Genomic DNA, 12,810 nt, shown 5'->3' on the forward strand with positions numbered 1-12,810 from the left:
CCCCACCCCATGTCCCCCACACACCCCAGAAGGGGCTTCCCAGGCTTTGCTGCAGGAGCCATCCTGTGCACTGTCGGGTATGTAGAGCACCCCATCGAACACTGAGAGGATCATGCCCCTCCCTGAGCTGTAACAACCAAAACACCTGCAGGCACTGCCTAGGCCCTGGGGTGGAGACTGAAAACTGCCTGCTGGGGAGAAGCAAGGCTCCGGGGCTGAGCCCCATAGCCTGGGACCCTGACATCCTGACATCCTTGTACTGTCACTACCTCCTCATCTTCCTGCTGTTCTTTTTTTTTTTTTTTTTTGATGTTTCTTTTTTTTTTTTTTCTTCTTATTAATAAATTTTATTTTGACATTCTTTACATAGTTAATTAGGGTAAGAAGGTTCAAGGGCTACAGGAAAGTGGATAATACTAGTATGTTTTCCATATTGTTAGCTTCATATTCAAAGGGGGGTATTTAAGGGAGAAGCCCACCCAATTTCCCACCCTCCCCAGGTCCCGGATATAGGGCATGCTCTGAGGTTCTTGCTCAAGTGGTTTTGATATTGCCACAGTTATGAATCACTGTCAATCTTGCCACTCCAAGCACTATGAGATCTTTGAAAAATCCACTGATTGACATAGTCCATCATAGCTGAGATGGTTGGTTGACCTGTTCTGTCTTCTCTCTTTTCTTCGTTAGGGTTCTGAGTCCAGCATTTAGATTAGGAAGATCTCCAAAGAAACTTCTTGTATGTGCTAACAAGTACAGGGCCTGGCACCGTCCATCGCTCCAATCAGCTGGTGGTTGCAATTCCTGGGTTGGTTCTGTTTTCACTCCCGACTTCCACTGGAACCAATGGGTGTTGCAGTCCAGCCTGGTTCTGCCCAGCACATACTTGGCCCTCACATAAACCAGCAGGAGCTGTAGCCTAGGTTGGAGCGACCCACAATAACCCCAACCAGGCCCACCCCCTACCCTGGTTTGCCAGTAAGTGTAGCAGTAATCCAGTCTGTCCCACATCCCATTCCACCCCAGCCGCTGTCTTAGTTTTATGTCCTCCCATATCTTCCTGCTGTTCTTTACCCACTCTGGCTACCTCATCAGCCTGGGCTGCATCCTCTCCAAGAACACAAGAGATGGCACGGCCCTGCCCAAGGCTGGGGCGAGGGCAGCTGCAGAGCAACACACTATCTTGTGCCACTGGACAGCCCCTCTTCACTCTGCTCTCTGCTCCCGCAGGGACAGAGGGAATATAAGCAATCTCGAGGTAAGGCCTGAATTCAAATCACGCTGCAACAGCGTGCAGGGTCCCAAGGCTTTGGGCTGTCCTCAACTGCTTTCCCAGGCCAGAAGCAGGGAGCTGGATAGGAAGCTGGGATGCCAGGATTAGAACTGGCGACCATATGGGATTCTGGTGCTTGGAGGTGGCGGACTTAACCACTACACTATTGTGCCGGGCCCCAGACCTCCCCTTGTCCTGGTCACTTCTTTGAGAAAGCAAACCTCTTAACAGCATGCATCCATTTATCCACAGGGACAAGTTGTATGTAAAGTCCTTGATATTCACTATCATCTCAACAGAACATTTCAATTTGCTAAGCCATACAGTATCAGTTCATCAGCACGTATGAACACAGCCAGCTTTTTCTTTGCGAATACTATTAGATACAACTGATAATGGGCAAGTAGAATTGACAGCCTCTAGAAAAAGAAATACAACCAACAAGACCTGGCCACCTGGAAAAATCGGGCAACCCTCTCTTCCTTATCAAATGGGTGAGATTCTGGCCACCTACGTGTCGTGTCCTTGGATGTGACACTCTGCTCTCTCACCCACTGCAGGGTCCCTCTACGTGACTGCCAGGTCTTCCTCTAAGTGTCTGAGCCTACAAGATGCCATGAGCAGGATGCCACCAGGCAGGCTATGCATTCTTTTTATTATTATTATTATTATTATTGATTACATTGCATTATGTGACACAGTTTTATAGGCACTGGGATTCCCCGCTCAGGCTATGCATTCTGCTCCGCCTTGGCCAGGTCGCCACTGGGAAAGACAAGGGGAGGTGGAGTGTAGTTGGGGAAGTTCTCCAGGTTGGCCTTCAAGAAGAGGAGATGCTCAATGGTCTCTGTTTTGAGGGAAGATTCTTGTTCTTTCATGGTGGGGCTGTTCAAGGAGGCAAAGATCCCTTCAGAGAAGGCGCCCGTGGCAGGACATGACAGGTAGATGGTGGCCAGTTGGGCCAGGGCTGGCCACGCTCTGCGCTTCTTCTCCCAGTAAGCTAGGGGGTCATCCTGGGCCCCGACTGTCTCGTTTTCCCGCAGGTACTTCTTGACAATGATGCTGGCCTGGTGGTTCTCGGTGGCAAGTGAGGCCCCGCTCCTTTCGGATGCCAGCAGCCCCGCACTCTCCAGCTGCTCCAGCAGGCTCTTCCCCCGCCCGCCCAGGAGCAAGGAGCCGGAGCCACCCCAGCTCTGCAGAGGCTCCCTCGGGCTCCTGGCCATGCCCATGGGAGTGCTCACACGTGTCCCCCTGGGGCCCAGCAGGGTGCCTGAGGCCGGCAAAGAGTCTTCAGACACCATGATCTCCTTCACTTTGTACACAAGCACTTGCCTCCAGTGGTCGATGTCAGCCCCCGTGGGCAGGATGGCCTCCATCTTGCCCTTGAAGCGGGGGTCCAGTAAGGTCGCCAGCACAAACTCCTCCCGGTAGAAGAACTCGTTGAGCTGAGAGTCCGTGGAGAGCTGCAGGGCCAGGCCCTCGGCCAGCCTGATGGCCACATCCACCTCCCCAGCACTCTGTCCCCTGAAGTGCCTGTGAGCCTGATCCAGGAAGATGTACAGGTAACGCAGCTGGGGCAGCACCTGGCTCAGCGAAGCCTGTGGCGTGCTGGCCTCCTGCACCACCATCTGGAAGGGCTGCAGGAGCTGGACGAGGCTGGTCGTCAGGCTCCAGAACATGGCCGACAGGGCGGTGCCATCCTTGCCTAGCTGGTGCTTCTCCTCATACTGCTTCAGTGGCTGCTGCTGTTCTACCAGCCACTCCATCAAACGGTAGGCTGAAGCCCAGTGGTCTGAGAGTGCCTCCAAGGGCTGCTGGGCTGGGAGGCCGCACTGCTGCTGCAACTGGACCAGGAGCCTCCGGGCCTCTGCAGAGCCTTGGAAATGGCTGCAGATGGCCCTGGCTGTGCCCAGGATAATCTGGATGCTATGGTGGCGACACAAAAAGTTACTCACCAGGGAGTTGAGATGGTGAGCAAAACAAGGGATGTGGGTGTAACCCTCAGCCTTCACCGTCAGCTCCAGGCTGGGGCAGCCGCCTGACACCAGGAACCCTGGTCTCAGGGAGCTGCGGCCCAGCCACACACTGATCTGCTCTAGCAGTTCTGACTGCTTCTCCTCTACTGCTTTCTCCAGGGGCATGCCCCGGACCCACAGAACTGCCTGCTTTCTCAGGCTCCCTGATGCAGCCACCGGTCCCTGCCCTGTGGTCCCCCAGTGCGCAGTGATGGCCACGTAGTTCACGACCGAGTCGTGGGACAACATGGAGGTAGTGAGGTGGACACGGCCCCCTGCAGCCCACTGCATCTCCTGAAGCACCTGCTCACCCACGGCCTCGTGCAGCAGTGGCAATGCTTTGTTGGAGAAGAAGGCTGGAGAGGGCAGATGGTAGCAGGGGTCCACCTGGGCCATGAACTTCCTGAAGGGCTTGGAGGACACGAAGGAGAGTGGCAAGGCCAGGCCGCACAGCAGCTCTGCTACGCTGTGGTTCCAGGCCTGGGCACGGGGCTGATTGGGAGCATAGGTGCCACTCTGGCCATCCCTCACCGCTACCGGTGGAACAGGTGAGGCTGGCGGGGCTTGGAACGGCTGACCAGCACTGTCCAGGGCAGGTTCCCTGCTGCTGCCTCCCCAGGATGCAGTGGGTGGGTGGCATCTTGGCACTGGGTGCCCCTCAGACACAGGGCTGGCAGCATCTGCTGGCACGTTCCCCTGGCTGCTTGCAGACGACCTTCTCTCCCACCGCAGCCCGTGTTTACTGGCCAAGTGGTGGACAAGGCCTGAGGTTTGGGACTGCCCCTCAGCTCTACTCTGTCTGACACTGCTGTGACAGAGACTGCAGATGAGCCGGTGGATGTTCTTACGGTCAACAGTGAAGAACTCGGTGACGTCCAGCATGGGCTTCGGCCCCGCTTCCTGCAGCAGGCCCAGGGAGTGCTGGGCAGGAGACACGGCCTGGGTCTGCGCTTGCACAGCCCTGATCAGCTTTTTCCAGCAGGACGACTTCCGTACGCTCGGCTGGCTCTCTAACTTCTCCTTCATGCCAGCGAGCAGAAGCTTTTTCTTCCATTTCTTTGGGGGTTGCGCCTCTGGGGTCCCCTGGGCTGGGAGGACGGTGGCTTGCCTTGCTTCCTGGCTCAGCTCCAGCCTCTCAGGGCTGGCCACTTGCGGGGGCTGGGAGAGGACCGGGATGCCAGCTGAGGGAGAAAGAGCCTGCTCCACACTGGGCGGCAGTGACCTTGACTTCTTTCTGGACTGCCCCTTTTCTTCTTTCCAGACACGTGCTTTCTGTCTGGAGACTTTCTTCTTCTTAGGCAGAACAAGCGGCTCCTGCCCAGGGTCTGCTTTAGAGCCAGAATCCCTCCTTGGCTTCCTCTGCGCAGGGCTGCCTCTGCACTTGGTCTGCGAGGCAGCTGGGTGAAGACCAGGCCTCCCCGGGGTGCAGGCCTTTTTCTTCCTGGTATAGGCAGGTAAGCCAAGGGTACCTTCTACCTTTCTCTCAAGGAGAACTTGGGCTAGGTCAGGTTCAGGGTCCAACATGCCACTGGGAAGTGGGTGGGGGGTGCTCCTTGAAAGGGACAGGTCACTTTCATGTTCCTTTGGGGAGCCAGAGGGTCTGAGCTTCTTTCTGTGGTCACCAGCACCCTTGCCCTCTGCTTCAACAATCTCAGGTTTGATTTCAGCCCCTGGCAGGTCTTCTCCAGCAGCATGGCCATGTCCAGGGTGGGTGTTGACAGCTGTGGTGATGAACTTGGGGCCAGGGCAAGCCAGGGTGGCAGATGGACTCTTGGCCACTGGGCTGCTGGCACACACATGGGGCTCCTGCCCCATTGACTCTGAGGGAGGTGGTCTCTTGGGGGGCTTTTTTACTTTTTCTAGTTCCAACATGCTTGGCACCTTGGGGGAAATGAGATGAGCCCAGGCTGCAAAGCAAGATGAGGAGAATGGCTCTCAGCTACCCAACTTCACACCAGGGGATGCTAAGGCAGAGGGGGAGGCCCAGATGGCAGAAAGGAGAGCAGCACAACAGGAAATCAGCTGTGGAACCGACCAACCTTGTGAAAGTGGGGCTCATGTTCCTCTCCCACCACCGGGGCCTAAGTCCTCTGCACCTTCACACTTCTGCATCCATCTACTTTGCCAAACTGGCTGCTTTTTCTTTTCGTTCTTTCAGTGTTTACGAGGAATGCAGGAGGCACTTGGTAAACCTCTGTGTTGCACACTCCTGCTTGGCCTGATGTGAACAAGAGGTGTGTGCATAACACACACCATTGGAGCCATGGTAAGAAGGACCACACAGCACTGTAAGACCTGGGAGTCCTGAAAGTTTCCCAGAAAGAGGGCCAGTGCTGGCTGCTGCGAGGGCTAGCCAGGAAGGCTAGCACAGCTGGCTGCATCTGGCACCCAGGCAGGTCCAGGAGATGTGCCCAATGATGCCACAGGTCTTACTCACAGCTTCTGAATGCCCTGGTAAGGCAGCCTCCTGAAGGCCAGACAGGATAGGGAAGCCTGCAGATACCAAGGGCCTCGGGCCCCCAGTATCCTAACTCCTTTCTCCATTACTGACAAACTCTGGGAAGGACTTCTTCCTGTTTCATCTCCCAGTCCCTGGCCAAGGCCCCAGTGGCTCCCTTATGGCTTATCAGCAACCCCTGACACCCAGCTGCTTCTTCCCGTTGAAAGGGTGCTTTTCCTGGGCCCTCATGTTCTCAGCTGTCCTGTCCCTCTGCCTCCTTTTCACTGGCTTTTCTGGTCCCCTCTTCCATCGTGTGTCCCTTAAATGACACTTCCCAGGTGGCTTTCCTAGCTCCTCATTTCTCATTCAACACTCTGTGCCTTGCTCATCACTGCTGTGTCGGCCACTGCTAGGGTTGTCTGGCTCATAACTCCTCTGAAGTTCTCCCTTCGCCTGCTCTTCCTACTGTCAACTCGAGCTGGAAAATGCGACACCTGTGCACCCAGATGTTTAGGCCCCAAATCTAAACATGATCCCACCTCCTCCTCATTCACCGTCCCAAGATGAGATCAAGTTCAAGGTTTCAAAGAGAAAGAGACTGAAGTACTCAGAAGAGAAATGAGGAAAGGAAGCAAAGATAGCTATTGACAGTCAAGGTGAAGCCCAGACCCGTAAGATGTGCTTTCCTGGGAAAGAGGAGCAGCAGCACCTGCCAGAGAGCAGGCTGCACCGCGGTAGGGTAGAGTGCAATGCGGACTATGCAGGAAGATGAAGATGGAAAACGCTGGTTCCAGTCCTAGCACTCTGCTTCAAATCCAACTTCCTGTTAATAGATCCTGGGAGGCAGTAAATGACGGGCCAAAGGCTTGGACCCCTGCCCCCCCATACAGGAGACCAGGATGGAGTTCTGGGCTCCTGGCTTTAGCCTGTCCATACCTTGATTGCTGTAGGCATTTAGGGAACTAGCAAATGCAAGATCTCTCTTTCTTGTTCTGCATTTCAAGTAGATGAAAATAAATGAACTTCTAAGAGAGAAAGAAAAAACCTGTACATTCTAACCCCATGTGATTTAGGTACCAAAGATGGCAGGTGACAAGTCAGCCGAGGTGCCTCATGGGAGACAATGCCCACGGGGAAGAGTGGCAGAAGGGTGAAGGAGCAACAGCTTCACGCCAGTCCCCAGGAATCCAAAGTGGGCCCCTGGTGAGCTGACGTCTGTGGAGAGGCTAGCTAAAGGCCCATTAGAAACCCAGATGGTGGCTCCCGGAGAGCTGAGCTGCAGGGGCTCACGTAGGCCCCGTTCTGTGATGGCTGTTACAGTGCATCAGCAGCCAGGTCGGCAGAAGCAAACTGCACATTTGTACTGCTGTCAAGGAGGACAAGAACGGGATGGTGACACATGCCTAGGCCAACACTGGCACAGCAAAGGGAGAAACCCGTCTGTCAAGACTGCAGCCCACATCACACCCCAAAACTTCCATCCCAGGACACCGAGGCTCGGCCCCTCAGAGGGCTCAGATGGCACTCTGCAGATGCCCTTCAACTACTCAATTGTCCAATAAAAACGGGTGCTAGTTCTATTGGTACGTCAGAGAAAGCAGTAGGGGATTGTACAAATGCTTAGGCTCCTGAACCCACATGGGAGAAGCTCTTTGCTCCTTGATGTCATTTGGGGAGGAAACCAACATGTTCCCTGCATCTGTACATCTCTCTCAATCTGTACTCTGCCTCTCAAATAAATCAAAATCAAAAAGAAAAATCACCTTGGAACTGGGTTCAGCAGGCCTTTCCTCAGCAAGGAGAGTGGGGTGCGGGGCTATGGAGGCAGGCAGGGGTCTCGCAGGGGCCTTGGGCTCGTCTGTAACACTAACCAGCCTGCATTCTCTCTCCTAAGAGGCTGTTTACTTCTAGTTGCTGCTTCAAAACCTTTAAATCCAGACCTCACACAATTAGTTGCAAAACAGTACCGCCACCCTGTTGCCTCCCATTGGAACCCATTAGGGTGGCAAGGCTGACCCTGTTAGGAGCCACCCTAGGGAGAACTAGAACACAAATCTGAAGAAGATCCTCCACGCATTCCAGTACTGCACACAGTGGGGCAGAGCCCAGCAAACCCCGGAAGGCTGGGTGTGCAGGGCGCAGGAGCGGGGCACACAACAACCCCCTGTGCGCTCTCACCGGGCACTTCTGTACCCGCAGAGGGGAAGACAACAAGCAGACACAGAAAACCCCAAGCAAGTCACCTCACGGAAGCAGACATGGGTGGCCCATGGGGTCAAGGCACAGGCGGAGAAGCAGGCTTGGAAGGGAGGGAAGGCTGGTCAGACCCCTAAGCAGGGGAAAAGTGTGATGGGAACAGAGGTGAGTTTAACTACACAGGAAGGGCCCTGCACAGTGGCTCAAGGCTCAATCCTCACCTTGCATGCACCAGGATTCCTTACAGGTGCCAGTTCACGTCCCGGCTGCTCCACATCTCATCCAGCTCTCTGTTCCTGCCCTGGGGAAGACAGTACAGGACGGCCCAAAGCCTTGGGACCCTGCATCCATGTGGGAGACCTGGAAGAAACTCCTGACTCCTGGCTTCAGATTGGCTCAGCTCCAGCCATCATAGCCACCACTTGGGGAGTGAGTCAGGGGATGGGAGATCTTTCTCTCTATCTCTCCTTTTCTCCACAAATCTGCCTTTCCAGTAAAAAAAGATTTTTTTTTAAATAAAAAAATTTAACTACACAGCAAAGTGGCAAGAGTAGGCACTTTCTACAGGAAAGGGCTCCAGGGCACAGAGCCCTTGAGAAGGTATGGGACTGAAGAAAGAAGCAGGAGGAGAGTAAGGCGTGTTTGTTGAGGTGCAATAGGGCATTCCCAGGAGAAGCCAATGATTTGTCTCCCAGGCAACCCTGGGCCTGCACTGCCAGGTACCTCGGCAATCACACCACATTGGCTCCCTCCATCACAGGCCTGCTTCCAGCTGCTCCGGCCAATCCTCCGTGTGCACGCCAGGATCTTCCATGCCTCCTGTGCCTACCTCACCCCAGGGCCTGCCCAGACCCCTCTCCGTCCTCAATGGGGCCAGCCCTGGCAGGTCCACCAGGGTCCACTCCTCCCATCTGCTTCCCTGCCCCCAGAGGGCTTCAAGGTGTACCCCCTTCTATTATACCCCTAGCACCTGAGAAGGGATTGAGAAGTGTCTGGAAGGACAGGAAGGGAAGAATGTGTGAAAGTAAAAGAGTAAAGCAAACCACCATTTAAAAAAAATTTTTTTTGGTCCCATATGCAAAATTTGGCTACGTAACAGATAAGACCTTCCACATAATATCAAGCATCAGTTCGGGCTATGTTCTCTGCTTCTGTGGGAGGTGGTGCACAGTGAAGTCCCAGGGAGGCTGCGCGGGCCTCCAGCTGCGATCACGCACCAGCGTACCTCCGTTTACCCACGTCATAGGAAGGCTTCGGGTCAAATGAGTAAACATAAGCTCAGGGACAGCTCTTCGCACAGAGGGCCTGCTCCCAAGAGTCCGGCCTCCTCTGCTAGTTTAGGGAGCAGGGAAGGGAAGGCTAGCCAGGGCCGGGCGTCCACTCCGCAGGCCCCGCCATGAGGTTCCCACGTCGGTTACGAGCGGCCTAGAACCTACCTCAGCGCCAGGCGCGGGGACGGCGGGTCCGGACGCCCACCATCCGGGGCTTCCCAAATTCCGGGAACTCCGGGAACGCCCTAAAGGGCAAGCAAGAAGCCGGCCAGGAGAAGCTCCGGGATCCAGGGCTCACTGGGACCTACTTCCGGGACAACAGACCACCGGGATGGGGGCCGCCGTGCTCCCCCGCGCCGGGCCGATGGGACCGTCCTCAGCCAGCGCAGGCGCTAGTGCGCAGGCGCTGCCGCAGCAGGGAACGCTGGACCTGCGGCGGGAGGGGCACCGGAGCCCAGAGGCTGCGGTGCTAGGAGCGTGCTAGGTAGTGCTAGTTTAGCGGTCTCACCATAGGGAAAGCATTTACATGTCCTCAGTTCATGCATGTTCGGTGGGCTGCACTCTGGATGACACCGACCAAGATTCCACACGCCCCCTCCCAGGCCCTTTGCACCTGCTGTTCCTGCTGCAGTGCTCCTAGGTGACCTGGGTCCACACAGGAGGGTTACAAATGACCAGGAGTGTCTTGCTGGGGAGGTTCCCCACCTGTCATTTCACAACCGATGACCCGCTTGGCCATGACCCAAGGTCTTAGGGCTGGAGCAGAGAAAGCTCACGTCCTTACTTAACACACATTTGGTCGCGCTCATTCTGGCTCTGGCCGGTGCGGACCCAGGGGGTGTTGCAGCAGCGCACACCTCTGTGAACCCAAATGCCCAGCGGCCGAGGAGGGGTTGTGCTTGCCTGGAGCAGCCCCGCTGGAGAAGAGGGACACAAGGACTGCCTCAGTCCTCTCTCCTCGCAACCCAAAGGATCCCGCCCGCCTGTAGGCTTCTCTCCCAGCCTGTTGCAGCCCCTGCTTCTTTTTCCAGTCTTCTCCTGCCCAGAGCTTCTGCCTGCAGCTACAACCTGGAGTCCTTGCAACAAGGCTGGCTGTACCCCCCAGCACAGTTGTTTATAAATCTCATTGGGTTCCCTCTATCCCTCAGAGACAACAGTGTTCATTTCTTCATTATGCGGCGAACTAAAGTGGGAAGTGTGCAAGCGTGAGAGAACACTTACAGGGGCTCACAGCAGAGAAGAAAGGCCGTGTTCCCCTGGGAACACAGAAAGCACCAGCGTACCTTGAACAGTCCTGGAGTCGGGAAGTGTCAGGAGTGATTCCGACATCCCGTTTTGGAGCCTGCACCACTTCCTGTTTCCCCGTCCCGCTGCTTGCAAAATTCGTGCCCTTCCGGTTATCCACCAATGAGATGTAGCCTCGTGGTGTCTTATCTGAGAATCTCACCCACTGTTCTCTCGTGGCCTCTCCCCCCGAATCCCAGCCCATTTACCAAGTACCTGCCACAACCTCAGTCACCAGTCCCTGGGGCCCACCTGCAGCCCCTCCCAACAGTTCCCCAGGTTCCCACCTTCCAGGCTCACCTGGGTTGTACAAAATGAGCCTCCACTTGTGCCACGGCTGGGGGAAATGAGCTGTGCCTAAGAACTTAATCGCATCTAAAAACTAACAGTGAGTCCTGAGACCATGGATGCACACACACTCAGGGATAAGATCTGCTGTCTTCTTCCAGACTTCTTCAGAAAATATTCCCTGTTTTTCTTTTTTTCAGTATTTTTTTTTAAAGATTTATTTATTTATTGGAAAGTCAGATATACAGAGAGGAGGAGAGACAGAGAGGATCTTCTGTCCGATGATTCACTCCCCAAGTGAGAGCAACGGCCGATGCTATGGCCGATCCGAAACCAGGATCCAGGAAGTTCTTCCGGGTCTCCCACGTGGGTGCAGGGTCCCAAGGCTTTGGGCCATCCTCGACTGCTTTCCCAGGCCCCAAGCATGGAGCTGGATGGGAAGTGGGGCTGCTGGGATTAGAACCGGCACCCATATGGGGTCCAGGTGTGTTCAAGGCGAGGACTTTAGCCGCTAGGCCACGCCACTGGGCCCCTGTTTTTAATACTTTAACGTTTTGTTTTCCGGGGTAGACTTAGTCTGCTGTCATGGCTTTGTACTTTGCTAATATAATAGGTAATAATGGAGTGACGTTATTTCAATGTGCTCTCCTTGGTTATGTGACGTCTTCGTCTTCCATGTGCTTGTTTGTTCCTCCAAGACAGCCAGGACAGCCAGAGCTAAAACCAAGTCACCCAGGTGGGTGGTAGGGGGCCGTCACGTTGCCCTTTGAAGGCACATCAGCTGGAAGTGGGATTAGAAGCAGAGCAGCAGGGTACTGAACCAGCACTCTGATATGGGACTTAACCCACAACACTGGCCTAGTGCCATGGGTTTCTGCACCCTACCCATCATCCACCCACCTTCCCAGGAAGGAGCTACCTGCAGGTTGAGCTCAGGACCACGCGGTGTTAAGGTTGTAATGGCTGAGCCCCTGCCTCGCGCGGCCAGCAGGGAACGTCCAGCCTACCGAAGAGCCGTCTGTGCTGGGATTCATGCCTGTTTGGACATTCGATATTCCCTAAATGTGTTTGTGTTTCCTTCCCCTTGAAGCCTTGCCTCTTGCTCTGCTGGGAGAGTTCAATGAAGAATACTCTAGGATGGGCAGGATGCTGTTCGCTCTGGCCTTCCCAATCTCCTGCTGCAGGAATCACAGAATGGTAGCTACAGCAGGAAATCGTGTCAGGGCTTGAGGTTCGACAGTAGTGGTTCCTACCTCTACAAGGGAGAAGGTGAGAGGAGGCTTTCCCAAGGACCAGTTGGGAATGACTGGAGACATTTATGGTTTCACAACCAGAGGAAGGGTAACAGGCCAGAGGAAGGGTAAACACCACTGCAGACCAAGATAGGAGCATGTCTCCAGAAGTGGCCTCTGGACCTGTGAGAACTTGTAAGTGAACCTCTGAAAAGCTTCTTACAAATCCATCTTGCCCGTGCTCGCTTCAGCAGCACATATACTAAAACTGGAATGATACAGAGAAGATTAGCATGGCCCCTGCACAAAGATGACACACAAATCCGTCTTGCCCCCTCCCGGCAAAGTCTTTTGTAATATACTTGGCTTCCATCCCAGCAACTTACGGCCTGTTTCCACTGTTAATTATTTTAAAAGAAATTTTAATTGACAAAAGTGTATATATGTAGGGTGTACAGCAGGATGTTTTGAAATGCACACACATTGTAGAGTTGCTAAATCAAACTAGTTAAATATGTATGATCTCACTCCGTGTGTGTGTGTGTGTGTGTGTGTGTGTGTGTGTGTGTGGTGAGTACACTTAAAATCTATTCTGGACCTGGCACAATGGCTCAATTGGTTAATACTCTTCCTGCAAGTGCTGGAATCCCATTCGGGCACCAGTTTATGTCCTGACTGCTCTGTTTGCCATCCACTTCCCTGCTTATGGCCTGGGAAAGCAGCAGAGGATAACCCAAAGCCTTGGGACCCTGCCCCTTTCAGATTGGCTCAGTTCTGGTTGTTGAGGCCATTTGAGGAGTGAACCAGGGAATGG

The 12,810-nt window shown here is 54.5% G+C and overlaps 1 protein-coding gene and 1 pseudogene across 1 annotated transcript; one reads left to right on the forward strand and one right to left on the reverse strand.

Moving 5' to 3' along the window:
- Positions 1 to 1,536: 1,536 nt before the first annotated feature.
- ZBED6CL (ZBED6 C-terminal like) lies at positions 1,537 to 8,183 on the reverse strand. Its single transcript, XM_041002284.1, has 2 exons — positions 8,143 to 8,183; positions 1,537 to 5,192 (listed from the first exon to the last, which is right to left on the reverse strand). Exons 1-2 carry the CDS (start codon positions 8,147 to 8,149, stop codon positions 2,002 to 2,004), a joined length of 3,198 nt encoding a protein of 1,065 aa, XP_040858218.1. The 5' UTR covers positions 8,150 to 8,183; the 3' UTR covers positions 1,537 to 2,001.
- A 4,051-nt stretch (positions 8,184 to 12,234) lies between these two features.
- Positions 12,235 to 12,349, forward strand: LOC121171040 (annotated as a pseudogene).
- Positions 12,350 to 12,810: the final 461 nt, after the last annotated feature.

Source organism: Ochotona curzoniae, unplaced genomic scaffold (genome assembly GCF_017591425.1).
Source record: "Ochotona curzoniae isolate NIBS_2020 unplaced genomic scaffold, NIBS_Ocur_1.0 scaffold_2476, whole genome shotgun sequence".
Classification (NCBI taxonomy): domain Eukaryota; kingdom Metazoa; phylum Chordata; class Mammalia; order Lagomorpha; family Ochotonidae; genus Ochotona; species Ochotona curzoniae.